The 27,493-nt window shown below is 51.3% G+C and overlaps 10 protein-coding genes across 10 annotated transcripts; 4 read left to right on the forward strand and 6 right to left on the reverse strand.

The window, feature by feature from the left end:
- Positions 1-293: 293 nt before the first annotated feature.
- CC77DRAFT_54692 (MFS general substrate transporter) lies at positions 294-2,056 on the reverse strand. Its single transcript, XM_018532125.1, has 2 exons — positions 914-2,056; positions 294-857 (listed from the first exon to the last, which is right to left on the reverse strand). The coding sequence occupies exons 1-2, from the start codon at positions 1,743-1,745 to the stop codon at positions 334-336; spliced, it is 1,356 nt and encodes a 451-aa protein (XP_018391946.1). The 5' UTR covers positions 1,746-2,056; the 3' UTR covers positions 294-333.
- On the reverse strand, positions 1,876-2,737 carry CC77DRAFT_54004 (hypothetical protein). The gene has a single exon (XM_018532075.1). The coding sequence runs from the start codon at positions 2,525-2,527 to the stop codon at positions 2,006-2,008; it is 522 nt and encodes a 173-aa protein (XP_018391947.1). The 5' UTR covers positions 2,528-2,737; the 3' UTR covers positions 1,876-2,005.
- On the forward strand, positions 2,679-4,765 carry CC77DRAFT_979588 (hypothetical protein; the record flags this gene model as incomplete). The annotated part of the gene is made up of 5 exons (XM_018536030.1): positions 2,679-2,829; positions 2,890-3,232; positions 3,294-3,368; positions 3,419-4,447; positions 4,496-4,765. The coding sequence occupies exons 2-5, from the start codon at positions 3,008-3,010 to the stop codon at positions 4,763-4,765; spliced, it is 1,599 nt and encodes a 532-aa protein (XP_018391948.1). The 5' UTR covers positions 2,679-2,829; positions 2,890-3,007.
- Positions 4,766-5,652: 887 nt separating this feature from the next.
- CC77DRAFT_1027542 (hypothetical protein) lies at positions 5,653-8,217 on the forward strand (the record flags this gene model as incomplete). Its single annotated transcript, XM_018526376.1, has 3 exons — positions 5,653-6,379; positions 6,445-6,906; positions 6,956-8,217. The coding sequence occupies 3 exons, from the start codon at positions 5,653-5,655 to the stop codon at positions 8,215-8,217; spliced, it is 2,451 nt and encodes an 816-aa protein (XP_018391949.1).
- A 2,935-nt stretch (positions 8,218-11,152) lies between these two features.
- On the reverse strand, positions 11,153-12,932 carry CC77DRAFT_1027543 (hypothetical protein; the record flags this gene model as incomplete). Its single annotated transcript, XM_018526377.1, has 3 exons — positions 11,153-12,482; positions 12,540-12,880; positions 12,915-12,932. The coding sequence occupies 3 exons, from the start codon at positions 12,930-12,932 to the stop codon at positions 11,153-11,155; spliced, it is 1,689 nt and encodes a 562-aa protein (XP_018391950.1).
- A 147-nt stretch (positions 12,933-13,079) lies between these two features.
- On the forward strand, positions 13,080-14,694 carry CC77DRAFT_54883 (hypothetical protein). Its single transcript, XM_018532139.1, has 2 exons — positions 13,080-13,227; positions 13,277-14,694. Exons 1-2 carry the CDS (start codon positions 13,168-13,170, stop codon positions 14,621-14,623), a joined length of 1,407 nt encoding a protein of 468 aa, XP_018391951.1. The 5' UTR covers positions 13,080-13,167; the 3' UTR covers positions 14,624-14,694.
- Positions 14,695-15,566: 872 nt separating this feature from the next.
- Positions 15,567-16,767, forward strand: CC77DRAFT_1046175 (hypothetical protein; the record flags this gene model as incomplete). The annotated part of the gene is made up of 3 exons (XM_018527431.1): positions 15,567-15,928; positions 15,982-16,670; positions 16,738-16,767. The coding sequence occupies exons 1-3, from the start codon at positions 15,694-15,696 to the stop codon at positions 16,765-16,767; spliced, it is 954 nt and encodes a 317-aa protein (XP_018391952.1). The 5' UTR covers positions 15,567-15,693.
- A 2,010-nt stretch (positions 16,768-18,777) lies between these two features.
- Positions 18,778-20,475, reverse strand: CC77DRAFT_925339 (MFS general substrate transporter; the record flags this gene model as incomplete). The annotated part of the gene is made up of 4 exons (XM_018533857.1): positions 18,778-19,064; positions 19,139-19,630; positions 19,743-20,116; positions 20,207-20,475. The coding sequence occupies 4 exons, from the start codon at positions 20,473-20,475 to the stop codon at positions 18,778-18,780; spliced, it is 1,422 nt and encodes a 473-aa protein (XP_018391953.1).
- A 1,256-nt stretch (positions 20,476-21,731) lies between these two features.
- CC77DRAFT_925385 (hypothetical protein) lies at positions 21,732-22,628 on the reverse strand (the record flags this gene model as incomplete). Its single annotated transcript, XM_018533859.1, has 2 exons — positions 21,732-21,913; positions 21,959-22,628. 2 exons carry the CDS (start codon positions 22,626-22,628, stop codon positions 21,732-21,734), a joined length of 852 nt encoding a protein of 283 aa, XP_018391954.1.
- A 480-nt stretch (positions 22,629-23,108) lies between these two features.
- On the reverse strand, positions 23,109-27,155 carry CC77DRAFT_924493 (ABC-transporter; the record flags this gene model as incomplete). The annotated part of the gene is made up of 2 exons (XM_018533810.1): positions 23,109-26,621; positions 26,676-27,155. 2 exons carry the CDS (start codon positions 27,153-27,155, stop codon positions 23,109-23,111), a joined length of 3,993 nt encoding a protein of 1,330 aa, XP_018391955.1.
- Positions 27,156-27,493: the final 338 nt, after the last annotated feature.

Here is a 27,493-nt window from a genome sequence, read left to right on the forward strand (position 1 = left end):
GCGTACGTAAGCTGACAGATTGCGTTTGGACAGGACTCATCCAGCGGGACGGACATAGTTCGTGATGTGGAGTGTGAGGTGGTGGAATGCGGAACGGGACGATGCTGTTGAGCAGTTGTCAATCACGAATTCCATGGTCCGTGCGCTCTGCGGATTTAAGAACGCCAGGCACTCACAGACCTCGTTCAGCACCGAAGTAAAACCTCAAAGTTCCGCACTCAGTTGTAAGCAATGTGCCTTTGTAAGCATTTAGTCAACGACTGAGGTGATATGATGATGTAACGCATACTGTACACGTAGATTTACATGGTATGTTCCTAGCTCGACAGACTACTAAACTAGCGCAAAGACTTTCCAATCCGCAATGTACATCCTCGTTACTACATACATACCCGACCCTGCCATGAGCATGACACCTGAAAAGACGTTCAGCCCCCAGTACTTTCCGTTATTTTGATCGACAATAGCTCCCGCAATCGGATTACCGGCCAAGCCCGCAAACGATATGCATGCAAATACAACACCAACGCGTATTCCAATCTGATCGACCTTGGAGATGTGTGCTATCTGGGCCGGCAACAGTGAGACGAAAGCACCCGAAGCGAAACCGTAGAGAGCAGCGAACGTGATGTATGCCGCATTGCTAGATGCGGGGAGAGCCAATGCGAGGACGAGGATGCCAGCTACCAGACACCACAATGATTGCATGTTGAATTTGCCGACCTTGTCTGCGAGAGCACCGGGGATGATACGGCCGAAGATGCTTGCGGCGTTGAGAACAGCCAGGAGATATCCAGCTAAGCGAGTTGACATTCCATCCGACATGGCTTCAACCTCAATAAAGTTGATGGGGATAACTAGACATGGGTCAGTATTTGGCTTACGTGAAGTTCGAAGGAAGACAGGAACTTACACATCCCCATGAAGAACATGAATGACGCAATGGTCAATAAGATGAAGCGAGTGTCCTTGAAGGGCTCCAGAAAGACCCAGAGTTCCAATTTTCTAGGCCTCGGCGGTAGACGAGACTTGACAGTGACGAATGCGATACCCATCATACCGAGAATCAGGAACGCTAATGTTCTCATCGTCCAGCCATAGCCAATTTGGGGGATGAGATGCGTTGCCATAATGGGGAAGATGATGCCGCCTAGTCCACTGCCAGCAGCCATGACTCCGTACGCCAGCCCTCTCTTCTTGAGAAACCAAGTAGGGATGGTGCTAGTTCCCGCCTGGAAGATGCAGTTCAAGCCCAGGGGGCTACAGATTCCTTGTGCGAGAACAAACTGCCAGTACTCGGTGCAGAGGCTCGTCATCATGAGACCAAAGACATGGAAGAAGGTGCCAAATAGCAGTATGTATCTAGGGCCGTAGTTGTCATAGATGAATCCGACGATAGGTCCAGGCGCGAACATGACGAAGATCTCGAGAGAGGCTATCCAGGCGATGGTAGAAGGCGAGTAGTCACTGAGTTGGTTCCGCTGGTAGTAGCTCTGGAACACTCCGACGGCGTTCAGCCATCCGAATGAGCAGAACAGACAGCAGAAGCCTCCGAGGAGACACAGGTATGCATCCCTTCCGCCATCAGGAAACTGACTTGGATGGAATGGACTCACGACCGCTGGAGGCTCGGTCGTGTCTGGTTGCTTTTCGTCAAGTGATACTGGGGGCTGTTCGACGTCGGTATGAGGCAGTCGTGCTTTCTCCTCGTGAATCGAGGCCACTGAGCTTGTCGTTTGTGACATGGTGAGACAAGATGGCGGTGGATCGGAGGCTAGAAAGTAAGGGGAGTTGGTGACACAAGTCTTGGAAAATTGGGCTTGGACATGATTAAGTAGTGGATTCAAGAGATTGGCTGTAAGATAGGTAGCAACTCTTGCTACTTACTTTGGACTCCGTGGAACGCAGAGATGGTCCCAATCTGGGTAAGCTTGCACGTAGGGCTGCTCGGTCTCGGCCTCGCCTTGGTATGAGGCCGACACACCGAGCCAGTAACGTGGTACACCTACAACGTGCGCCCCTTCCACAACAAGAAAAAGGGCAACAAGTACGGACTTAGTGACTCATATTCCAAAGAGACCAGCTCGGATTTTTGAAACGTCTTGCTGGTGAGCTCGGTGATAAATCTGCAAGGTTTGAGGACTAACGTGCCTAGCGGACATGAATAAGGAGATGTCGGAGATGGTGACATGTCCGAGATGGCGTCCGACAGGGTACTGGTGCCGTTGTACTGAACATGCAACGCATATATGTAAGCAGCGATGTGAAGCAGCTTTCTACTGGGTTCGACTACAAAGCATATCTCTGCGTTCGGTTCAGCACGTGTAACAGGGAGACGGCCATATTCTACCTGGGCAAAATTGGTACTGACACGGGTCGTGCATAGTCTACTAGTGGCTGCAGTTGCTGTTTGATAGGCGGAAGCACGAAGAAAGCTACCAAAGCAACCGTTTGCAAGAGTTGACTTGATCCAAGAATTGTCTAGGCGTCTGAGAGCAAGATGATGGTAATGGTGGAGAGGCGACATGTGGAGGTGCAGGGCAGGTTCGCTTGATCGGGAAGACGCGAAGACGCACAGACTTGGTTGTTCGCCAGCCTTCCAATCGATTTTGCCCTCCTCATCAGTGTGGTCCTCACTAGCACTGCTTGCACGCGCACAACCGGCCAACCTACTCCCAGTCTCTTACTACCCTGACGCTCTGATTCCATCTCTCTCGTATCCTTAGGGAGCTTTGTATTTTCTGCCATCTAATCCGCCGACCGCCATCACCCCGCCCACGTAGTCTCCAGTCTCGACGGATTCCCTTCCATCTCTGTGACAACGGCCCGGTATGCGCAAATAGCCCGATGGCAGCTTTTTACACTACTGACATTGACGTGCTCTCTTAGCATCTAGGCGCCTATCTTCTGCCTCGCGTACCTCGCACCCCACTAGACTTCGCGCAAAACAAAACGCAATTTGCCCTTCGTCCCGCCGCATATCCTTCCCACCACCTTCACATTCAATATGGCATCCACCGAGTCATCCGGCCCTGTCAACGGCAACTACGCGCCGCAGCAGTACGAGAACAGCTACTCCACCGGCGCCTCCAACTTCACACCCTCGCAGCAGCCCACTGCCTCGCAGCCCGCACAACAAGCCGCTGCCTCAGAGATCCCCAAGGATGAGGTCGGCTGGTACTTTGTCGAGCAGTACTACACCACCCTCAGCAAGAGCCCTGACCGACTCTACGTAAGTCGCATGCTGCCCAGTAGCCTTCTTCTGCAGGACACGCGACTGACTCAAATCACAGCTTTTCTACAACAAGCGCTCCCAGTATGTTTCCGGTGTTGAGGAGGACAAGGTGAACGTCTGCCTAGGCCAGAAGGTATATGAGACATACCCAATTGCAACATAGACAAGCTGACACATGCATAGGCCATCAACGAGCGCATCAAGGAGCTCGACTTCAAGGACACCAAGGTCCGCGTCACCAACGTCGACTCCCAGGGCTCCGATGCCAACATCGTCATCCAGGTCATTGGTGAGATCTCCAACCAAGGCCAGCCCCACAAGCGCTTCGTTCAGACTTTTGTTCTCGCCGAGCAGACCAACGGCTACTTCGTCCTCAACGACATCTTCCGCTACCTTGCCGACGAACCCGTGGAGGAGGATGAGGACCAGCAGGAGCAGGCCGCACCCGCCAATGGTGTCACTGAGCCAGCTCCTACTGCTGCCGTCCCAGAGAACGCCGACCTGAACAAGAGCGACGAGATCGCGACCAGCGAGGAGGATCTGAACAAGGTTGACGACAAGCTGCACCAGGCCGCGCAAGAGGAGCCGTCTGTAGAGGAGGTTGCGCCCGCCGCTCCTGCCCAACAGGTTCCAGAGGAGATTGAGCAACCTGCAGCGGAAGAGGCACCTGCCGCCGTTGAGGAGAAGACCGCTGAAGAGCCAGCCGCTGCTGAGAAGACCACCGAATCTGAGAAGCCCGCCGAAGCCGCCTCAGCGCCCGCACAATCTGCACAAAAGGCCGCTCCTGTCGCCATGCCCTCTGGTCCTCCTAAGCCTGCCGCTCCCCGAACCTGGGCCAGCCTCGCAGCCTCCGCACACAAGGTCGCTACTCCCGTCGTTAACGCCCCCGCCGCCCAGCAGGCCCCTAAGGATTCCAAGGCCGCTACCGCCGCTCCCTCTCAACCCGCTGCTGCTGCCGCCGCCTCTAGCCAGACTGCAGCACCCGCCCGTGACCAGTCCCCAGCGACTAGCCAGGGTGAGGCCGCTGGCTGGCAGACAGCTACTGGACACAAGAAGGAGCAGTCTCGTGCACAGAATGCAGGACCCGCTGCCGACCCCGACCAGAAGCGCGCCTACATCAAGAACGTCTACAGCCAGGTTGACGACGCTGCTCTGAAGACTGCCCTTACCAAGTACGGTGAGATCGAGTACCTTGACATCAGCCGCGGCAAAGTAAGCAAAAGCATCCAACCATACCACGTTCCAGCTAACATATCTCAGAACTGCGCTTTCGTCGATTTCAAGACTCCCGCTGGATTCCAGGCTGCTGTCGCTGCTAACCCCCACACGATCAACGGTATCGAGATCAAGGTCGAGGAACGCCGTCAGAACCCTGGCCAATTCAACAGGGGAGGTGGATTCTCTCGCGGCGGTGCTCCTCGTGGCCGTGGCGGCATGGGTGGCCAAGGTCCCCGCGGTAACTTCCAGCCCCGCGGTCGCGGTGGTTCTATGCGCGGCGGTCGTGGTGGTGCTGCCCCCCAGGAGGCGTAGAGGAATCACGCTACTTCACACCTCATTTCCTTCCTATTCTTCATCCATCCATCCATTGTTGAGTCCGTTTGACTCGACGGCCTAACGACTGACGGCTTTAGCCATGTACTGTACTCGACCCCTTTCAGCGCTTGTATAAAAGTCATTTCATTTCGAGGAAAAGTCTGGGCGTACGCGTTCGTCTTAGGGTTCTGAGCCCTTGCATAGCGAGTGGTTTCGTTTCTGCATATTCCCTTCCTGTATCCGTGTGTATCTGTTTCGTCGTTTTCGAACGTATTCTCTTCTTCGCAGTCGCATTCTTGGTCACCTAATGTTTAGGGAAGGCTATCTGGTGGGTCCTAGGTACGGGCTAGGGATGTCATGGCATCTGGTGTAATGGGTGTACAGCATGGCTTCGACGATAAGAGGATCAGACGGACAATGACAGCCAAACTGTGAGATGATCTAGTACGAATACAATAAATGATATATGCTCGAATGCTGTGTACGGAACTGATGTGCGGTCGTCTTGTGATTGCTGATAACGTCACCTGATAGTGCGACAATGGCTTAGCCTAGCGCTACGGTGATAGCTGATTCGAGGACGCGCAAGCCCACCTGCATCAGCAACAGCCCATAAGCTTCAGGGCGCGGCAACCTGCGTTTTATGTATAGGGGATGACTTGTACCATGATACCTACACCCGTTTGCTCTTCCTCCAACTCCACTTAAAAGGCATCGGCGCGCTATCGCAGGACTAAGGGTGCAGTAGATCGCGCGGGGCTAAGCGGGGCCGTCGCGTGCATCACATCACCACTCGGCATCCCTATTGAGGCTGATCAGGTGTGTCGCCATCCGACTTCTGTATTCGTACACTCGACAACATATGCCCCAAGAATACCGCAAACATGCGACCTCAACTGGGCGGTGACGCCCTGCCTCCTACTGTCAAGCCGCGGTCTCGCAAGTCAAGCGTGGATCATCCTGCCGCCCCTTCGAGCAATGTCCCCACTACCTTTGTCATGAAACGCGTCGGGGATTTGGAGCATACCATGGCTCCTCACAGTGCGACTTCTACAGCGAAACAGCAAGATAACAACTTTGGAGTACAAAGTCTTGCAGATACTCTAGACGCTGCCTTTGGCCCAGAAGGTACAGCAGCTGGCGCAGAGACAGAAACAGCTAGCAAGACACGGCATCAGGGTGCGAAGAGTTCAAGATCCGAATCCCACAGCTCTTCGACAGACTCAGTTCCACCACAAGATAAATCCAGAACCACTTCGGTACGGAAACTGAGGAGGAACTTCACCAACCATGACTCGACTACTCACTTTAAACTGCCCGTCACGAGCGCCGACATCCCTTCTCCACTCCCCACATCCGCCATGGGGAGCACGCCCAGGTCGGCTTCTATTGTTTCCCTCAAGCTGTCCGACGAGGAATCTACTATGGATGATGCCGTGAGCCAGGCCGTTGTCTCAAGTGGAGAGGAGGAAGAGCAGATGGAGACGCAACAGGATACTATGAGCTTTCCACAGCTCGTCATGCCTGAGATGCAGATGCCTACCAGAAGACCTTTCACAACAAAGGGAAAAGCTATGGGGAAGCTCAGAGTTATGGTGGCGGGTGAAACAGGTGCGTGGTCGACGCGATGCGCGCCAATTACTTCGCACAGAGGCTAAACTGACAGCACGATATAGGTGTCGGCAAGTCCTCTCTCGTTCGATCCATTGTCCAGGTCTGCGAAGACATCGTGCACGTAGATCCGCTATCACCCTCCCAATCGTATGCGCAGCCACGCCCCCAGAAATCTAAGTCTCGTACAAAGAAAGCAGAGCACGCAGTCACAACACGAGTGACTGAAATCCATGCAAGCACGAAGCCTTATCCCCACTGGTGGACTGATGCCGAAGATAGTGGCGTACTGCGAAGAAGAAAGAGCAGTATTGACACCGTACTCGAAAGAAACATCTGTTTCGTAGACACACCCGGCTATTCGCAGGGTTCAGCGGACAAAGACATTGGCATGGTGGTAGACTATGTTGAGTCAATGCTATATCAAACATCATCCGTAACAACCTTAGAAGACAATGATGTGCTTGGAGTCGTCAGTGGTAGTGGGGGTGTCTTAGTTGACCTCGTGATATATTTGTTACCACCGCGTAAGCTCAATTTTCGCTAGTACCGTGCTTATTACTGACTTCCATATAGATACAGACATAGCGAAAGACATTGAGTACATGCAACGATTATCGTACTTTACCAACGTTGTGCCTGTCATCGCAAAATCAGACACTCTTTCGGCACAGGAAGTAGTGGCTTTGAAGACTTCTATCCTCGCCCGCCTGCAGACCACTGCTGTCAGACCATTTTTCTTCGGAAAGGCCATGGACGACGCATTACTTGCCGTGCAAGGCCTTCCGGTTGCCAGGACCTCGTCATCCGGAGAACCAAGCGAAGCAGCCGAATATCCCTTCACTACACCGACATATCCTTACGCAGTCTCTTCGACATCTGGCCCAGACAATGACAACATGGACGCATCGTTGCTAATGTCGCCTGACTACGTGCAGCCCCTTCTGCCTTCCGAACTGGCTGCGTTAGTAACCCAAGTCTTCGACCCGGAATCTATTGCCTGGCTTCGGCATTCAGCAGCGAAGAAGTTCCTAGCATGGCGACGTAGGACGAAGCTACCAGGAGATTCCATGATGATGCAAGGTCTGGCTCAACCACGCAGTCCAACAACAGCTTCAGTGGGACTAAATGGGGGCAACATGAATTGTAAAGCATCATCTCTCTTGGCGTCACGCAAGCTAACATGTCCGTCAGCATCCGTAGCATCTTCAGTCTTCTCTGCCACGTCACCATCTGGTGTCTTGGTACCAGGCTCTGGGTCTCCGTTCTACCCTTCGAACCTCCAATCCCCACTCCTCGCATCCTCACCCTCGCTCGCAAACTCCGACACCCTCGAGCCCCCAGGCAACTTCTCTCTCGCGAGATACAACAATGCCAGACAAGGGGAACAAGGCCTTAGTGAGATAAGGATAGCAAGATGGGCAACAGACCTCCAGCGCAGTCGCCGCAACGAAAGGGAACGGTTCGAGGAACTACAAAACAATGATAGGGCGAGATGGCTACTTGAACGTGTCGGCGAAGAGGTATCCAAGGGTACAATCGTCGCATCACCGGGCGGTCCACCCAGAGCTGAGTGGGCAGTCGTCCGCCACGGCGATGAAAAGAAAAGTAGTAAAGTCAGTCATCGGTATGCAAAAGCTGTTGGACTGGACTCGCGGGATCCGCTTGGCCTGTGTAACTTTGGTGATGAGCTCAGGAGACAGAGTTTCGTGCTCGTTAAGGTTCTAGGAGGTATCAGTGTGCTGGGCGCTGTTGCTGTGGCGGTTTGTAGGGCATGTGGAATTGAGACGGGGTTGCCGCATGGTGGGTGGTGGGAGTGGATCACTGGGGCTGAGTAGGTCATCAGTTGACTTGGAGTAAATATTTGATCCTCGAAGGACAAATGTGGGGACGGTGATGTGGTATACGTTATCATTCCCGAGGAGGACTTAGACTATGTATGTGATGATACCTTATAGATAGCCTTTGGTAGTGTATTGGGACGAGGCGTCTCTACTCACACGAACATAAATTTATTCGAACAGGAAATGATATCAACGTCTCGTAGTGTCGTGTTCGTGATGACGAGCAAGGGTGTGTTTTTCCCGCTGTAATGGCTGGTGACATGCATAGTTTGGAAATAGAAGTTGACATAACATTAGTTGAGTACTTAGCTTTTTCCAGGTGAATTCCTGTTTATGCCATAGAGTTTGATATTTCGATTGATTGGCTGTGCAACTAATATTAGAGCGTGCACTTCCACATATAAACCTATCGGTAGTTCGGCATATCTATACGTAGCAATGGTAAAAGTTACCCGTTATACAAGGGCTCATTCTCAGGTATATTCCCTGGTCGACAGTAAACCAGACACTAAGCATGTGTGGGTGTGGGTGTAGGTGTGCAAATCTCATTGGAGACGATTCTCTCCTGATTTTGCGATTCTTGGTGGTCATGAGATCGACAGTTCATTTTGCTGAATTCCTGCAGGATTGAGTGTTCAGTAATCAGCGAGCTAAGGTGCAATAGAAGTGGAGTGTGATGCTAGTTTTGGAAGAAGGCATGAAGGGCGGTTGCAGGGGCAGTGATTGCCTACTAGAAGTATGCAGCTAGGGTATAGGCAGACGGCTCGTACCATCGGATGTGAGCACCAGTTCCTTGCTCCAAATCCAGTGGAGATAGCGATTGCCGTCTCGTTAATGATGAAACTTTGCCTGGTAGGTCCCGCTCGTATTTCATTCCAGCTGGACTTCGTGATGCGAGTCATCCGCAGACTGCCGTTGTTTGAGTGAAGTGCGGCACAAAGCACTGGCATAGACAAAGAATCCAGTACACTTTCCCAAAAGGAGAAGGAGGGAACTTCTGAGCTGCATGATCAGTTGCATGCTTTTGTTGAGAGTAGTGTGGTAATTGTGGTGTAATTGAAAGCGGAGATAGGCATTGGTGGCTCTCATTGCATCCTGGTTCTGGGGAATGTGCATGGAACCCTGTAACATGCTAACGCTTTATCGCCTGGTGACGCGGTCATGACTTGGGTGGATAGTCATCGCTATTGAGAAAAAATCGTGAACGTTGATCTGAAGCTCCTCCAAGAGTTCGCCATAAGCTAGCCAGTGTTTACATAGACTTTTTTTTTGATAGCAGAGATATTCAAGCGTAATGTTGTGACTACTTAGACTCGCGACTATAGGCTGACTTTAGTTCTGGTAGCATGTATTGGCTTTCACACGAGTCGTTGCTTATTGTCATCCACAGCTATGTCTTACAAATTCAAGCACTCTTGTGGAGAGGGATTATATTTGTGGTTCACAGTCTTAGTGATGGAAACGACGGCATTGAATGTTGCCTGTTGAAGCGTAGAGATTCCGAGTAAATTTTCACAGAACGCAGGCTGGGCTGTCTCTTCACAGCGGCGAAAGTGACCCTTACACAATCTAGAGCAGATGTTACAGATCTCTTCTTGCGATCTCTGCAATTGTATCGGTTGTAGCGGAATGAACACAAGCGGACCATTTATACGTGATCTTGGAAGTGTTATGACTGAGCTGGCATGGTCTTTATTCGGGGATTCTACTTGACGACATAAATACACTAAAAGAACCACTCGAGCAATACCTGTCGCGATCTCCAATAGAGCAATATTGAAATCAGGTTCGAGGCGGTGAAATGCCAGACATCAACGCTCGTCGTCACAGCCAGTTCTATTATTATCGCTGACACTGATAGCTGAGGACATTGGTACGGCTGCAGACAACCGCAATCTAGCCATCGCGTGCCGACGAAAGGGATCCGTGATCCCAGTCGCCCAAGCGAGATCGAACAATACATTCAGCCGGTGACCCAAAGTATTTGGAATTCTGGCGCTGTAGATGTAGAGCCACAACCCCTTGGCTAAAGCGGGAAGCACGTGATGCGGCTCTGTCCGCCTACTTAGTCAATGAAACTCGCTTGTCAGGGGTCAGTGCAAGACGATGACGCTAGTAGATTGCGGAGAATCTTTTCACAAAAGCAAGTTCCGAGTAGATGTGCTTGACTCAGTGTGAAAGGCACAGTAGCGCTATCCTTCCAGATTTCGATGCCACGGGTCGTTGGACAGACACACGCACATCGTGGCACTTGCCAAGCAACGATTCCTGGTAGAACGTCTGGAGTCGGAGTTTGGGGGATTTGGCTTGATTACCGCGTAAGATGGTGGTGTCTTGGGCGCAAGACTACAAGCTAGAGGTTGGAAGGACACTGGAAAAGTGAGGCAAGTGCAGGCAGCACACCGATCGGATACTGTCCATATACACGCAGCCGAGTGGGGACCAAAAGGATGATGGAATGACGCTACACGAAAAGTTCGCCTGCTTGTGACGCCTGTCGGCGTGGGCTGTCTTGCCGTTAGTGGAGATGACTGGGATTGAAGGTGAGACAAATACATGCCAATTGAGGTTACTTGAAAACGGCATATGCAGCTTCCCACGAGGTGCAGGACCCTCGATCTGCATCGTGACGAAGATCGGATGTTCCCGCTCCGTTGGATTATGGTCTGATCTTTGCCGTTGTGATATGCCGCCCCCACGGCTATCAGGATTGGTCGGGAGATGGTTTTGATATGGCGCGATTGCCGATATCTCCAGTCGAAGCCACTTCTGTATACTCGTGTCGCACCAGATCCCCACGTCCTGCACCTCGCTTGTGCATCGACCCCGTGTTCGTCTACTAGTATTCGGTAATATGACGCAGCCAACTCTACACCTTGACCGCTTCTCCCTCAAAATAGACCCGATACTGCGGGCGACGGCAAGAGCCTTACTGCAAAGCACCTTGCTTCCGTTCCTCCGCCTCTTCCCAGACGCATCTAGCACACATACAATCTCCACCAAGTGCTCCTGAGGCCCACTCTCGCCTGTCCTTGACTGACAGACGTACGTCGCAGTAGTGGCCAAACACCTCTTCATCCTTCTTGAGACCAGGCCCTATGCTCGGGTCTCTTCCCTTCCAGTCAACCAACTCCTCACGGGTCCAGAACCGCATTGAGCCACGCCACTCCCAAGCCACGTTTGGATCGCAGCTGTGATTCGCGAGGCACCACATCGGATGGACCGCGCTAATCTCAGGCCTTCCATCAAGACCCTGTCGTGCTGATGCTGTTCCGCGGAATTTCGCATACAGCGTGTTGAAGATCCAGGTATCGTAGCGCTGACTTTGCGTGAAGATGTTGATGTCCATCTTCTCTAGAACATGCAATGGCATGAGTACGTTACTCTTAAATGAAAAAGGTAGTGTTTGCGGTAGTCCCGTGAATGCGTCGCTTGAGCCACCTGAAGAAGCCGCTTGCCATGCAACATCTAGGTCTTGACCATGGTAGTCGCCCCAGATATATCGCACTTCCTTCAGCTCCAGAGGATGAACGTCTTGGGTTTCTGATAATGCTAGTGCGCGAACAAGTAGAAGGAAATAGAGGTAGTCTGCTGCTTCACGTGCAGGTACCTTTCCCTGATCTACACTAACACCACAAAGTGCAGGATGATAGTGGTCCTGTGCTAGGTCGTGACACTCCTCGCTACAGAAAAATACCTCGTCACACTCTTCACAGGACATTACTGTATCATCTCCGTTCGAAAGTGGTATAACACAAGCATCGCAATACGACTCATGAAGTCTTGATATGGCGGTAAGTAACGACTTCTCCTCTAGAACAGTCGAGCCAGGGGTTATGTCGTCCTTTGCAAATAAGCCCAGCTGCTTGGTATATCGGTTCTCCGGTGTTGTTCCATTGGAGATCAGGGTGGTGTTGAGTATAGGCAGTTCAGACGCCCTAACCTCTAGCCTCGGTGCAATATCCGCGAGCTCCTCGTTGAGAAAGTCGAGGCACTCCTTCGAGAAGCGGTCTGGCTCATGGTGGTTCCAAGGGTATCGTTCGCGACGAACGAAACCTTTGTCCGGATACTCTTCTACATCCACATCCTCAGCAGACTCTCCTTCACGTTCAAAGTGAGACCGTAAGTGTTTCCACAAAGTCTTCTCGTGATCTTCGAATATCAGTTCTTTCGGAAAAGCCTTTCTCGCGCGAAAGATATACTCAGATGCACTGCGGAGACACCCACAATCCAACAAGCATCCAATCAGTATATCGTGACTGGATCAGTTAGCATCCCAATCAAAAGGTGCTCTCACCCCACAACTTCTTACATACGCGCTCTTAGACCATCGTGCTTGCGCCCATGCCAACACATCATCCTTCTTGAACGGGGCAGTTTTCGTCTCATCGTCTAGGTCCAGGTCTGCCATGCGCTCAGAGACGACATCCGTCCAAGCTGCCTGCAAAGCCTCTTCATGGTATTCGCCTTCTTCGACTACTTCATCTACCAAAATCAAGGCCTTATAAGCATCTCCTACGGCTAGGTCTGGGTATCCAAGTGTCCGGTATGCTTTTGCAAGCCTGAGACGGCATACTATGCTGTACGGTTCTTCGACTGTAGTGTCCTGGAGCGCCACCAAGTCTTCCGTTAGTTTTTCGCGAACCGAGTTCCTCTCCTACTAATGTTAGATTGATCATCAAAACACACACAATAGCACTTGCCTCCATTGCAGAAGTAGATTTATTGATGTATGATTACTATGCTTTGTGATTTACTGAAACTTCTGCAAGATCGTGTGGGGGGCTGGATGGTTAGCGGTCGCGCTATCGATAAGACGGGGCTAGCTCGGCCATCGCCACTTCCTCCACCAACACCCCTCAACATCTATGTGCGACAAATCAGCCTTGCCATCAGCCGCCATCAGTTGTAACAAAGCGACCGAGAGGAGAGACGGTTAGAAATATGCTTCCATCTGCAGCCGAACTCGTTGCGCGGTACCTGAGAGCAAATGGGTACACTCAGGTTACGTCATCCCTTCCTCGACTATAGGAAGGTACTAACGTTAAGCCAGACTTTGAACAGCTTCATGCAAGAAGCTGACCTACCTTCTGACACGGGCTCAGCTTCTGGTAGTACGATCACAATAGAGTCCATATTGCAAGAAAAGAAGACATTCGATCTCAGCCTAAACTTCGAGAAGCTTGGGGTCGACGATAGTGAGCGAGGATGGACCGTCCAGGCGCCTGTTGAGCCGAGAGTGGTGGAGTCGTTACCGAATCGTTCCAACATACTCAGTGTGTCGGTTCTCGATCTCATGCTACCATCAACGGCAGAGATCCAACAGTATGTGGCCGTCACTACGGCCGATCGTCAACTGCACCTGTTGGATCCGAGCTCACATGCGCTTGACTGTGTTCATACTATTTCCAACTTCCAGGACTCACCAACTCTAGACGTCGTTCCAGTGGACTCCAGACGTCTACTCGTTGCTTCAATGTCTGGAAAGTTGACACTGTTTGATACAGCGGCCAACGAAGTATTGGAGCAACGTAAAGACCACTCAAAGTACTTAGTCAAATTGTCCACTTGGGCTTCGGAAGGCAGATCCATGCTTGTTGCTAGTGCAGGATGGGACGCTAAAGTAGTCCTATACCAAATCGATAGCAGCATTGAACACTCACGCCTGGGAGATCCGATAGCCACGTTGACATTACCGAGCATCCCTGAATCGACCGTATTCGTCAGCTTGCCGGGAGATAGTACGCCAGTCCTGGTTGTCGCCCGTAGAGACTCCACATTCCTACATTATTACGCTGTGCCGAGCCCAGAGTCACCAACGTTCACCTTGATCGGCAAGCAAAATCTCGCTCCACATTCCAATGCGTGGGTCGCATTTACGCCATCCGATGTACAGGTCTGCCCCACGAATCCATACCTTGTCGCGATCGCAACTTCTAGTACACCGCATATGAAGCTATTGATAGTAAAGCTTTTGCTTCCTCCTACCCGATCTTCGGTATCGGATACAGAAACTACTTCGGGACCGGATGGATCCTTGACACAAGCGTCGCAAGCCAGGGCTGAACTGCTCGTTGCAGACAAAGAAGAATCAGCTATACTAGTCAACGTTTCCACTCTAGCACCACAAACTTCTTACTCTACGCCGCGCCTAGTATGGCGTCCTGACGGCTCTGGAGTATATGTGAGCTCTGACGATGGAGTAGTTCGTGGTATCGAGACCAAGAGCGGAAAGTTGATCTCATCATTGAAGGCACATGAACCTGGATCAAAGCTACGATGCCTCTGGTCAGGCCAAATGGTAGGACCCAGCTCTGATCAATCAGACGTCAACAAGAAGGTCGAGTATTTGATCTCCGGCGGTTTCGATCAGAAGCTTATCATCTGGACCTCATATTGATTTTGCTGTACACAACATCATCTTGATCAAGGGTACATAGCCTATTCAAGAACATGGAAACATCTTATCAACACTTGCAGTAGAGATAACAGTATCTAGTTCTGCGTTTACGCTAGCGCCTCATCGAATGCATGTTGCTGACTTAACCAGATATGATTCTGCGGTCAACACCGTGTTCTATCCCACGGGACAGAACTAGCATGCAATTGAATGGGCCGTTCCGGATAATATCACCTGCATCTTCACGTGCAGATGATGAATCACAGACAATGCAGCAAGGGCTGGGTATAGTGACAGGACCTGTAACCACGGCAGCACCCGAGGCACACTGCAGCGCTTCCATCAACATATGCACGTCAAAGCCTATCATCTCCAAGGGCAGACACTCTACTAAGAGTAATACGTCAAGCATATGTCTCGTATACCGGATGCAGAGATACTAATTCGTTTTTGATCTTCGAAGTCAGTGAACACGTGCTACCCCACGCCAGATGAAATTACTTTGCAACAGCCTCGACGATCAACGAGCGTAAATAGACAGTCAGGGCATATGATAGGCACGGTTACGAATTCCAAAAAAAGTTGATGACGCTGTGACCAAGGGCCGATGGCGCAGGGCAGTCCCGTTAGCGGCGTCAGATCCCGCATTACAGCCGCCACACAGGAGTTCGGGCGCCCACACCATGGATCCATTGTCAGCTCCAGATCGTGGCGCGGGGAAGCGGGAATCTTCCTACATGGCTCCATGCCAAAATGCGCGATCTGGTTGTTTGCCGACTAGGATACCTGGATCCTTACACTTACGATATCGGACACTATAGAGTATGGAGGACTCATGGTTTAAAAGTAGAAATAGAGATCTCGTCCTACATGATGTCTATCGCGATCCTCCAAATCGTTCTCCTTCTATCTTCCAACATACACAACTACTTTCAGACATTGCTCTAGCTTTTGGCTTCAATTCGTTGCACAATCAGTTGCGATCAGCCATAGCTTCATAACTTCACACTGTGGCTACTTGCTGGTGTCAAAGATACCTCATCTGCAAATTTCCGTCTCCATATACGATAATGTCATACACAGTATCTCGGAAAGAAGGTGACGAAGACTTCTTGCTTGTCGTATCTGGCACTACACGTTATGCTCCCTACTTGACTGGGTGGCAAGAATTCAAGGATCATCTTCGCAAAGTGGTCAAAGAGCAGCCTGGGTGGGCTGATGTATACTCTAGTCAGGGTCAACGACGAGGCGAAATACAGGGCTGGTGTCGACTCAAGGACAGGGAAGATGCCGATGCAGTCTACAGTAGGTAGCTGGAGGGATGAAACTCAGGGAACATACGCTAACCTTCTTTGTAGAAGTCTACTACCGATCTAAAGGCATGCTGGTGCATGTTTGGGAAACCAGCCGTAAGGGTGACGGTTACCGGTTGATGCGCTGCAACTGCTCCACATTATTTCCGGAAGTACCGGAAGGAGGCCACTCGACTGGGCGTTGCGGCATCGACATCGGAAGAGTGCATCAGCTGGGTGGCGGCCGAGCGAGTACCACTACGGTGTCAACGCCGTATGGGGCCGGACAGTCCAGGTACCCGTATGCGATGCACCCGCAAATGCATGCCTATTCCCCACAGCAACTAGCATACGCCCCTGCCCCAGTTTACCCAGCTTATGCGTTGCCGACATCACCAGTCTACTCGACTAGTACGAATGGAATGCCAGTGAATGTCCAGGGTGGAGCAGTTTTGACAGAAGCCCGCGGCATTTTCATTCGTAACTTGAGCTACAAGTGCACATCAGATGATGTCAATGCACTATTGTTGCAGACGGTCGGTTACGCCATTGATATACAACTTATGAAGGACAGCAGGACTGGTGTCTTCAAGGGTGTGGCAACAGCCAAGTTTGCGTCGAAGGACCTGGCGCAACACGCGGCAAACACACTCAACGGACGAGAGCACATGGGCATGATCTTGCATGTACGCATGGATACGGATACTACCGTGGTGGGGCGAGCCGAACCCATGGTGGTCAATGGGTCGTACAGAGTAAGCTTGATGGAGTCCATATGACAGAGCAAATTCTAACACATGACAGCCCTGATACCCTTTACAGAATTGGATTCGGAGTCGCTTTGGCGAATGATCATGTCGTTAGGAAATCGCTTGACATCTGGAGATGTGTTCGGCAGCACAAAAGAAATATAATACGTAGTAATATGACAAGTTCACACATCTGTTGTATGCGAGTGCGTTATTGGGGAGCATGCAATCCGCCGTTCAGTTTCGTTCCATGTACTAAGAAACTAAAGCGAGCATGGTAACGGAGCATTATCTCATCTTGGTAATATTGCTTCGCGTTCTATACACCAAGACGGCTTTTATCCGCACGATGTTCGGCTGCAGAAGCGCTGAACTATTTGGTTTCAGATTCTCGTGCATATTTCCCCATTTGACAAGTCTATCAACTTTGAACCTGGACTATGGTCATACAGACTGCAACCGCAGATAAGCAAGCATACTATGCCAAGCTCTTTAGTGGTTATATCAACACGCTTTGCATGCGGCTCTATCCGACTATAGGACCGTATACAGGCCGAATGATACATGTAGTCCTTCCTTGGCGTAAGCGCCCATGGCGGTTTCGCGTATCGATGGGCTGGCTTTCATGTGATACCACGCTGCCATGCAGGTGGGCCTGGTGACCAGGTCTCCGGGTCTTCGGGTGGCCTAATCGGATCTGTCACCAAGCAGGCTGAGGACTAGATCGTCATCGTCAACAGCAGCGATGGGACAGACTTCTCCGACCCCCAAAGTATAAATCGCGGTGTGGAGTTGTTAGAAGATTAGATAGCGAATCAGCAAGCATGACACACGTGTTTTCACGTATCCTCCATAATGATCCCAGTAGAAGACTTACACCCTGTTCATGATTTCGACACTTGCGACAATACGCCAGTTGGCGCAATGCTGATCGCATCGCGTAGGAAGACGGTGTATGATGTCGAAGTGTTACACATTCACGTCATTTTCTTGTGATATACGTGGTAATTTGCTGGTGCTATAGCCATTGGAACGATGCTGCGACGTCAACAACCCCACGCGAGACAAGGATACTCACTAGCTCAAATCGACATGTTCGTTTCGAGATCTCTTATTCTCAGCCCTTCCATTAGCGCGAGGCGCAACGTTAGATCATGGTCGGCGACCCGATCCCCACCAATGCTATACGGTATGACATTATGATTACTAAGTAGCAAGGGTTTGGTGCAGGATCGCACGTTCGCACGTTTCACGGCGTCCCAGGATCCACACGTTTTGTATACAACGCTAAGCGACGCTGTCTAGTGTCAGCGATGGCAAGATGTGGAAGATTTGCTACGAAGATCTCACCGGTAGAGTGAATCAAGCAAGTGAAGCGCACCACAGGGTGCAGTATTCTAAAGCGGCTAGACGGTGGGTGGAGCCGTGATCGAGTGACTTTTGCAGGAATTTGCAATCGCCAGCTGAACACCTCCAATCTCAACCTCCCATTCTCGTACACTCTTTGCTTTTGTAAGGCCTCCAGTGCAGAAGGATCTGTTGGGTATGTCAAGGTGATCCAATTTTTCTAGCCAAACCCCAAGCACACCTTGATTTTCAGGCGGATCACACGTTGAGCGAGCGTATGACTAGAACCTACTCCTTCATCCAGAGCTGTATTACGGTGTTGTGTCGCAGATTCGTTGTGTATCAAGGTTATCCCATTTCCGTGTGGAGATTCAAGCCGACGAGCTCGCTGCGTCTTCAGCCGCCGATCTAAAATCTCCGCTGTGGGTCTTGCAGATGGGAAAAAGTATAACGTCCAGCTTGTTCAAGGGCGTCTACTACCGCCGGCAAATAATAAGTTCTCGTATCGTTGACGTTCATTTTGTCGTTAACCCGGGCCAGGATATAGGACCGATTGCGGGCCGCCATCGGTACGACACCACAACACACGTGTAGCACGTGGTTAGAACACAGTAGTCAGGAAGCAAGCCACAACATCCTCTCGCTACGGCCCGTTGAGCAGACCGATGCAGTACGACACAAGATACCAAGATCATTGAAAGATCGGACTTCAGTGTCCCGTTTGCAAGCTGAAAGCGCAATCCTGAGGCTTCATTTGCTACCATTACTAGACTCTCCAGCCTTTCTTCTGCGTCCTCACAGTAACTATCCAGAGCACCACCAACCAGCAGGTCCCGAGCATCAGGCACACACCACTCCACACCTGCACACCAATGAAATTGGTCCGCCCATTCGTCTTCTTGAGCAAAGCCCCGGCGATCGGCGCACCAATGAGCGAAGCAATACTAGACACACTCCAGCTCATACCAAGCCTAGTACCTAACCGCGAAAGGTCCGGCGTGATGTTGGCAAAAGCAGCAGATGGCACCGTAACGAGAGCCGCTGAGAAGAAGCCTGAGTCACTGTCAGCCAAGATCCATGATGCTGTGTGTCAGTAGTGTCGTTGACGAGTAGCGAAAAGAACATACCCCATAGTATACTAAAAGCAATGAACGTCTTCTCCGTCTCAATGCTGATCCAACACAACGCTAATACCCCACTCGAAAACGCACAAAGCGCCCATGTAACAATCGCGCCCAGAAAATGCGCCAACACGCCACTGACTAGTCTGCCGAAGAAACTCCCTGCGATGGCCAACACTAGCATATACAGCGCTGTGCTTTCATTACTACCCAGCCGCTCGCGCGCATATGTCGGAATGTAAAAATACGGTACAATATAACCGAGAAAAGTACTGAAAGAGCACGCGGTGAAGATAAGGAAAAGACGGTCGTGGAGTGCGGTTTTGTCGAAGAGAGCGCGACGCTTGCGTTTGTGTTTGAGCCACGCGGAGCCGGAGAGGAGAGCGGGGATGGAAAGGAGAGCTGCGGCTAAGGCAACGAACCCTATGGCGCGAATAGCCCAAGGGAAACCGGCAGTTCTAACAAGGTGATCAAACATGATAATGTAGATCACACCACCTGATTTGATATGTTAACTCGCCGTCGCATCTAGGTTTTCTTTTCTGGCCTTCCAAATTTTTCTCTCCGCACAAGGGCCTGGATTGACGAAACAAGCAGGAAAAATACATACCAACGGCAATCCCACTCATGACAATTCCCAGCGCAACCGCCCTCTTCTTACTAAACCAAACCCCCACCATAGCCAGACTAGGTATATACAACAATCCTGCGCCCAATCCCATACAAAGACCCTGGCTCAAGAAAACCTGCCAGTACTTTGTACTCAAACTGAGCATCATAATACCCAGCACAACTAAAACGTTGCCGACTAAGAGCATACTGCGGAAGTAACCGAGATCGAAGAGCGGGCCTGATAGGACGCCGATGACGATTAGGAGCCAAGCTTGTACGGTACCAATCCAGGATATTGCGGATGGTGAGGAGGATGGAAGAAGGGTGGTCCGGTAGTAGGTTTGGAAGGCGCCGTAAGTTAGGGTGAAGCCCCTGGTGTGGTTGTTAGTGTTAGTTATGGTTGTCCGTGATGGCTGTATGCAACTAAGGAGACGAGCGTGATCAGAGCGAAGTTTGACGTACCAGATGTTGATATATATCATGAATCCTCCAAAGACCTTCAGCCAAGCGTGAAGCCCGCCATCTGGAGGTGGAGGAATGGCAGACTCTGTGGTCATTGTTGATCGAGCATCTGTTTGCGCCTCCTTGTCCCCCACTGGCTCACGGTTTTGCACTGGTTCGTTCTGTTGATTGAGTTCATCGTGGATGGAAGATGAAGGTCGGCTGATGTCTTCTTGAGAGACCGCTTTGTCTTTGATGGCATGTTTCTCCTCCACATCTGATTGAGACATTATGTGAAACTCTCGACGGTCTCTGACTCCTCTTCCGAGCCCCTTCGCGCGATCTTTTATCGTTGCTTCTGGCTATTTCGATGTGTAACACTTGTTATGAGTGTTTTCCCTCCCATGTACTTTCAAGCGGTGCCGGTTGTAGGACTACTCCGACTCTTGTCCGATTCCGACTTCTGAATGCCGAGTCATGCACTTTTTTCAAAGATCCTGAATAGGTTGGTAAAATGGTCTGGCGGCCCGATTATCGAGTTTGTCGTCTCAGTCTGGAAATCAAGGACAAAGAGTCATAGTCAACAAAGCGCGAAAAGGCAACACGGCATATGCAGATCATGAACGCGGAATTTACGCGCGGGGACTGCCACCGTCTAAATATCCCCACAAACTCCCTTAGTGGGCTGCACCATTTAACGGTGACGACTGCTAAGCGTTCTTTTCCCCCTTTGGTTGTGTTAGTTTACGTGCGGGGATCGCGTTTAGCTACCGAGGTCGGGAATATGCAACGACCTTTTGTGGCGTTTGACAGCACTAGCATCACGAAAGTGGCACATGAGAAGGCGTGCTTGGAGATGAGTATTGTAAGCAACATGAAGTTGCTGTAGATTTGTTGATCTGTCAATACTGCATGGATATCGCAGTAGTATATGTTGACTGCATAAGTGATACTTGCAGTCTTGAACCGCGTAGGGTGCATTACGGGTTGTCGATGAAAGGCAACTATAGCTTGCAAGCGTTGATGATGTTGCAAACGCCGACTTTGCAACCGCAACTTGTCCGAGTAGTTTGTTGCATCTTCGGAAGGCATGATAAGCTATGCCTGGCTTCCAAAACGCGTCGACTGTTCACGCGGCTGGATTGTTAGAAGGCGCGGATGCCAGGGCGGATGGATGTATTTTGATGGCGACTTCAGAACTTTCGGAATGAATGTTTACGCGAAAGCTTCGCTATGTGAGCCCAAAGAGCGATGATATGCAAAGAATAAACCGCGAAGAGACGATGAGGAGTCCGTGTAGAGAAATGAGCTTTGAATTGATATATCCGTGATGTGTCTGAAGAAGCGACAATCGCAGATGGTCCGGCAAATTGGGTAAAATGTAGTCCGCAAAAATATGTTATACAAGGAGTGCGCCGTTGCTGTCCAAACTCTTCAACCGATGTCCGAGTGCTGTCGCGGGATCGAAGGTCCGTCTTCGAAGTCGCTCGGTCGTCGGCCGCTCATAGGTCAAACCGGGAAAACCATCGAAACCGCATTATTATGCTCAAGCCGTTGGCTTCGCAAACTTGGCCTTCCTGGCCTCAGCGGCCGCCCTGTCCTTTTCGCTCATCCAGCTGCCGCCGGCGCCACCACCACCTGTCTTGTTCTCGCGAGGACGGTTATCCCTGCTGCGAGGCCTGTTGTCCCGACGTCCTCCACGACCACCAGAGCGACCTCCCTCGCGACCTCCCTCGCGACCTCCCTCGCGACCTCCCTCGCGTCCACCCTCACGGCCTCCTTCGCGGCGCTTGTTGCTAGCAGCATCTTCACCGGCACCCTCTCGTCGGCGCTTCTCGCGGCGCTCTGGGAGAGCCTGGTCGAGACCAAGAGGAGCCGCGACCTCTCCAAACTTCTTAGCACGCTCCAGCTTCTTGAGGCCCTCGTCATCCTCGAGCTTTGTACCAAACTTCAGCGCACGCTTCTTGCGCTTCTCGATTTCTTCGTCGAGGTTGGTGGCGGCCAGGCCTCTTGAGTAATCGGGAGTAGGCTCCTTCTTCTCTTCTGGCTTGGGCTCTTCGGTGGCAGCTGCGGCGCCTTCGGCGGGTGGCTCGGTGGTTAGATCGTCGGTTTGCGCAGGGTCGATATCGGCGACTTGGTTAGGCACGGCTTGTGGGTTCGGCGGCTGGCCTTCACCTCCGGCGTTTGCGACAGTCTCTGCGTTAGGAATGACGGCCTCTGCCGTCGCCGTGGTAGTAGCAGCTGGCGCAGCAGCGGCATCGTCGGCTTCGTCGTCCCAGTCAATCTCGTCTTCGGCGCCAGCAGCAGGCTTCGCGCCGGCCTTCTCCGCGTCGTTCTTCTGTAGACGCTCAACCATCTCTGCCTTCTTGCCAGTGTGGGGTAGCTTGCGCTCTTTGAGAAGCGCCGACAGCTCGTCGTTCTTCATCTTTGAGTAGTCCGACATGGTTGCGCGTGTGGTTGTGATGGGAGGGTGAGTACCGGTGGTAAGCTCGACGCGACAAGGGGCGCGTAATCAACGAAGCTGTAATGTGTCCGGTTGCGCGACGAGTGTCAAGATGTCAATCAATGTGGTTTCGTGCGTCGTGCGACAATGGGGGAAAGAGAAGAAGAAAAGGGGCGCGCGGTGGTTGATAAAGGCGCTGGCTGCGGTCGAAACAATGGCTGCGGTCGGATTGTCCATCGAGGATCAATCGAGTGAGAGAGCTACGACCACATGCGCTAGGCTACTTTCGGCGCCCCGCAATTGACCCGCCAAACCCTGTCTGTTATTGTGTCTCAACCTTACTGTCAATCACCCTCAGCTCATGCAGCACGCGCTCAGAATAAACTTCGAAAATAAACAAGTGCTTTGTATTACAATACGATCGCTCGAAATCTATAAGACACATTCACCCACCAAGTATGATTAATAACGATACCACAATCAGGCCTTCTTAGCCTTGAAGACGCGTTTCAGCGTATTGCCCAATCCGGGACCAGAATACAAATAAAAGCCAAGTGTGAACACAGCCACATTGAACGCAGTGTAAACAATCAGGAAGCCAAAGTTCCTCCAGCGGTCGTCGTATGACATGTTCAAAGCACCAAGGTACACATCCGCGACGGCGAATTGGCAGAACTGACAGTCTTGATTTGCATCCGGGTTGTACAATGTCGCCATGCTCGCATTCGCAAACGCGCCAGCGTACTCGCCGCACGTCTGTCCCTGAGGAGGCTGGAAGACGTTGGTCTCGGCTACCGTGCATTGAACCGGAACGTCATGCACACCGGTAGACATCATGGCTGAGACGAGCCATGTAAAAGGACTGACGTAGTAGGCGAAATGCCAAAACCCGACGAGTTGCGAAAGCGGTTGGAGCACTCCGCTGAAAGCGAGAATGAACGTGTAGAAGAGAATGGTCAACATGGCGGCTGTTTCGGCATTGGGTGTGACGACGGCAAGTGCCTGCGAAAAGGTTGCGTGATAGATCTGGTAGACGCTGAACACGAGGTACATGAATGCGCCTCGCCCGTCAGATATGTCGCGCCACCAGCCCACGGGGAAGTACCAGCAGAGAAAGCATATGCTTGAAATGACAAAATTGAAGGGTATCTCCACGAGTACGTTTGCCACTACGAAGACGCTCCAGTGGTACATGTTCGAGTGCTTTTCGCGGACATCGTATATCTTCCGGAGTTCGATGAGCCGAGGCTGGACAAGAACCATCAGGATGAGACAGAGAAGCAGGATCGTGAAGACTGAGAACACTTTGTTCTGTAGGCCTTGCACGGAGTTTTGTTCTTTGTAGAAAGTAAAACCCATGAACAGCCCACCGATGACGTTGATAGCAAGCTTGCTATTAATGTAGCCCGGCGAGCGCCATTGCTGCACGAAAAGTCGCTTCTGTACGAGGAGATATTGTTGCCACCAGCTTGTCGCAAACTTGCGCATCGGAGCGCTGGAATCTTGGGCAGGATTGGAGCGGCCTAATGACTCGAAGTGCTCAATGCGTTCGGTAACAGCTCTGCGCTCGATGGATGACTGCCATACTGAAGGCCAATCGAGTGTTGCTTGTCCTGTGGCGCCTGCTCCAATTTGTTCGAGGATGTACTCGGCTGGGTTTGCGCCTTCTGGGCACCTGGGTGCACCGTAGCCAGCAAAGTAATCGAGAACCGTTTGTGAGTCTCTGCCCAGATCTCCAAAGTAGACGGTCTTTCCACCTCGTGCTAACAATAGCAGTCGGTCGAATTGTTCGATAAGAGTAGCAGAAGGCTGATGAATGGTACATAGGATTGCCTGGCCTGCATTGGCAAGATCTCGGAGCAGTTGAACGATGGACCACGCTGACTGAGAGTCAAGGCCAGATGTCGGCTCATCAACAAAGATGAGCAACGACGGCCGTGCGACAAGTTCAAGCCCTATCGTGGTACGTTTTCGCTTCTCTGCACTGAGTCCTTTTCCTGGAATGCCAATCACGGCTTCTGCGAAGTCTTCCAGACCAAGAATTGAGATGATCTTCTCGACGTAGGCATACTTTTCTTCCAAAGATACTTCTTGTGGTTGACGAAGAGACGCAGAGAAACGGAAAGCCTCGCGGACTGTCATCTCAGCCATATGGATATCTTGCTGCTGTACATAGCCAGTGCGCTGCTGGAACGAGGCATCCAAGGCAACGCCGTTGATCGTTGGATCACCAGTTACGATACCCACTCCACCAACACGTTGTGCGAGTACATTGAGTAGGGTGGTCTTGCCCGCTCCAGAAGCGCCCATAAGTGCCGTCAGTGTACCAGGCTCAACAAAACCTTCGACATCGGACAGCAATCGACGTGTAGTTCCTTTAATATCGATGTCGTAGTTGAGGTGTTTCCAAGAGAAGACATCTTTGCCGCTTTCGATACCTGGCGTACTCCCACCAGTCGCAACCTTCTCATCAGTGCCAGATGTACCAGCTGCACCGCTTTCCGTGTCATGAGGCTTTGCTGTAGCCCAAGGCGAATTCTTCCGAAAGACCATCTGGGAAGTACCATTAGACGACTTCATGAACTCGGTCGTCGCAGCATAAATAATGGTAAATGCTAGGAAGAAAGCGATCGATATGCCGAGGTTGCGCCACACATGGTCATATGAGTACCCATGCGACAAAGCGATATACTCGTCTCCGACTACGTACGGGACACCTGGTCTAGCTCCGATAACGGCACAGACTTGGTTCTGTGTGTCTACATTCTCATATCCAGGGCCAGACGGGATTAACTGCTGGCAAGGTGCTTGCCGTCCATGAAACTCGATGGCCATGAGGGCTTCGATGGTATAGTAGATGGGATTGATGTAGGAGATCCATTTAAACCAAGGATGCATCGAAGGACGGGGGATGACGTATCCTCCGTACATGGCCAGCGGGAGAATGGATAGTCCAGCCACAGCTAACGCTATGTCCACAGTCGAAGTGAATGCTGCGATAATGCGAAACCAGGCAGTCATGGTTACTGTAGTAAGGTAGGTGAAGACAACGAAGAGGAAGAATGGACCAGCTTCCTTCTTTAGATCAGCCATGAAGTAAACAATGACCGTGAACAGCATGATGTTGATGATCTTGATTGGGTATTGCGAAATCATTGTAGCCAGAGCATCGATGTACGGGTGGTACATGCTGTAGGCATGATGTTTCTCAACAATCGGTCTCTGCGAAAATTGCGCGACAATTTCAGCAAAATTGATGATGATGTTGAAGAGGACAATGAAGAAGATGATACCGCCTTTAGAAAAGAATCCGCTTGTTCCAGGATCAATCTGATAGAACATCGACCCCATGATCAACGGGATGATGAGCATCGTCGCTGTGATAGCCGTAAAATAGGCATACTCTCCTTGGATCCGTTGAACGGCTCGTTTGAAAGTCGTGGTGAACTGCATGCCAAGGTTCAGAGTGTATGGCGAGTATACGCGAGTAGCGGGGGCTCTTTCAGCAGATCGCACGCTCTTGAATCGGTTCAATTCCTGACTCTGCATAGAGTCAACTGTGTCGAGATGTTCTTCGATCGCCAGCCTCAAGTTGTGGTAATCAGCACTGGCTCTCCAACGATCCTCAAACTCTTGTGCAGTACGTGGAACTTGGTTCTCGCAACCTTCACGCACAACTCGTGCGCTTGGATCTGTTATAGAGACCAGGAACTCTGCAACAGTCTGACGAGAGGGGCAGACGAAGCCCATGGTTTCGAAGAAACCTTTCGCTGCGTGCACGTCTCCGAAGTAGATCTGGCGACCCTCATGAAGAAGCAGCACTTTGTCGTACGTGCCAGCCAGTGAATCACCTGGCTGGTACAAAGCAGATATGGATACGTTATTGGTGAGGTCGGTGGCAACACGCAGCGCTCTGGCGAAGTCTAAAGATGTTGAGCTATCAAGACCCTTTGTTGGATTGTCCCAGCAGGTCACGCAAGCTCGAGTAAGAAGCTAATTCACAGTCAGCATTGTAAGCATTATGGTGTCTGTTCCAACAAGACCTACCATTTCAGCGATTGAAACTCTACGCCTCTCGCCTCCAGATACACCTCGTACGAAGTCATTGCCCACGCGGGTCTGGGCTGTGTGTCTTAAACCGAAGATTGCCATGAGGATGTTTTTGATGCCTTCGATGTACTGCTTTCGTGAGACACCGTCCATACGCATCCGAGGTGTCTTGGTACTGGCTGCAAACTCCAAAGTTTGAGAAACCGTAAGATAGGGGAAGTGGTGGTCGATGGCGTCGTTGAAGGTCAGCATACCTGCGAATCGCTTTCGCATAGTCTCAAGATTGATACCGCTGTAGCTGATAGATCCAGACCATTTCCGGTAGCCTTCGATCTGTCCAGAGAGCATTCTCAACAATGTCGTGCAACCACTGGATGGAGGCCCAAGGACCAACATCATCTCGCCAGGAGCGAGTATTCCGTCGATATCATGGAGAATTCTTCTCTCTTGCGGCTTCTTCAATGAGTTGCGGATCATAGTGATGAGATTGGTGAAGAGGGACAGCGCGTCTTGCTGTGTAGCCCTGCCGACATCGTCGCTGTATACGGAGACATCCTTCCACACAAGCGTCACATGTGGTGACAGAGGCCCTGCGCCATCCCGTGCTCCTCGATCGATAGCAATTGCAAGCGTCCTTTCCAGAGTCCAGTTTGGGTCGTCAACGTCAAAAGGGTCGATTTTCCGGTCTGGGTCGTGTGCAGCCGAGACACGTCGAACAAGGCGCGCGACTGCAGCAGGTGAAAGAGATTCTTCGTTTTGATCATTCTGAGGGGCAGAAGAGGTGATTGTTTCGTCATCTGTATCATCAGAGGTAT

The sequence above is a fragment of the Alternaria alternata genome (assembly GCF_001642055.1).
Source record: "Alternaria alternata strain SRC1lrK2f unplaced genomic scaffold CC77scaffold_1, whole genome shotgun sequence".
Taxonomy (NCBI): Eukaryota; Fungi; Ascomycota; class Dothideomycetes; order Pleosporales; family Pleosporaceae; genus Alternaria; species Alternaria alternata.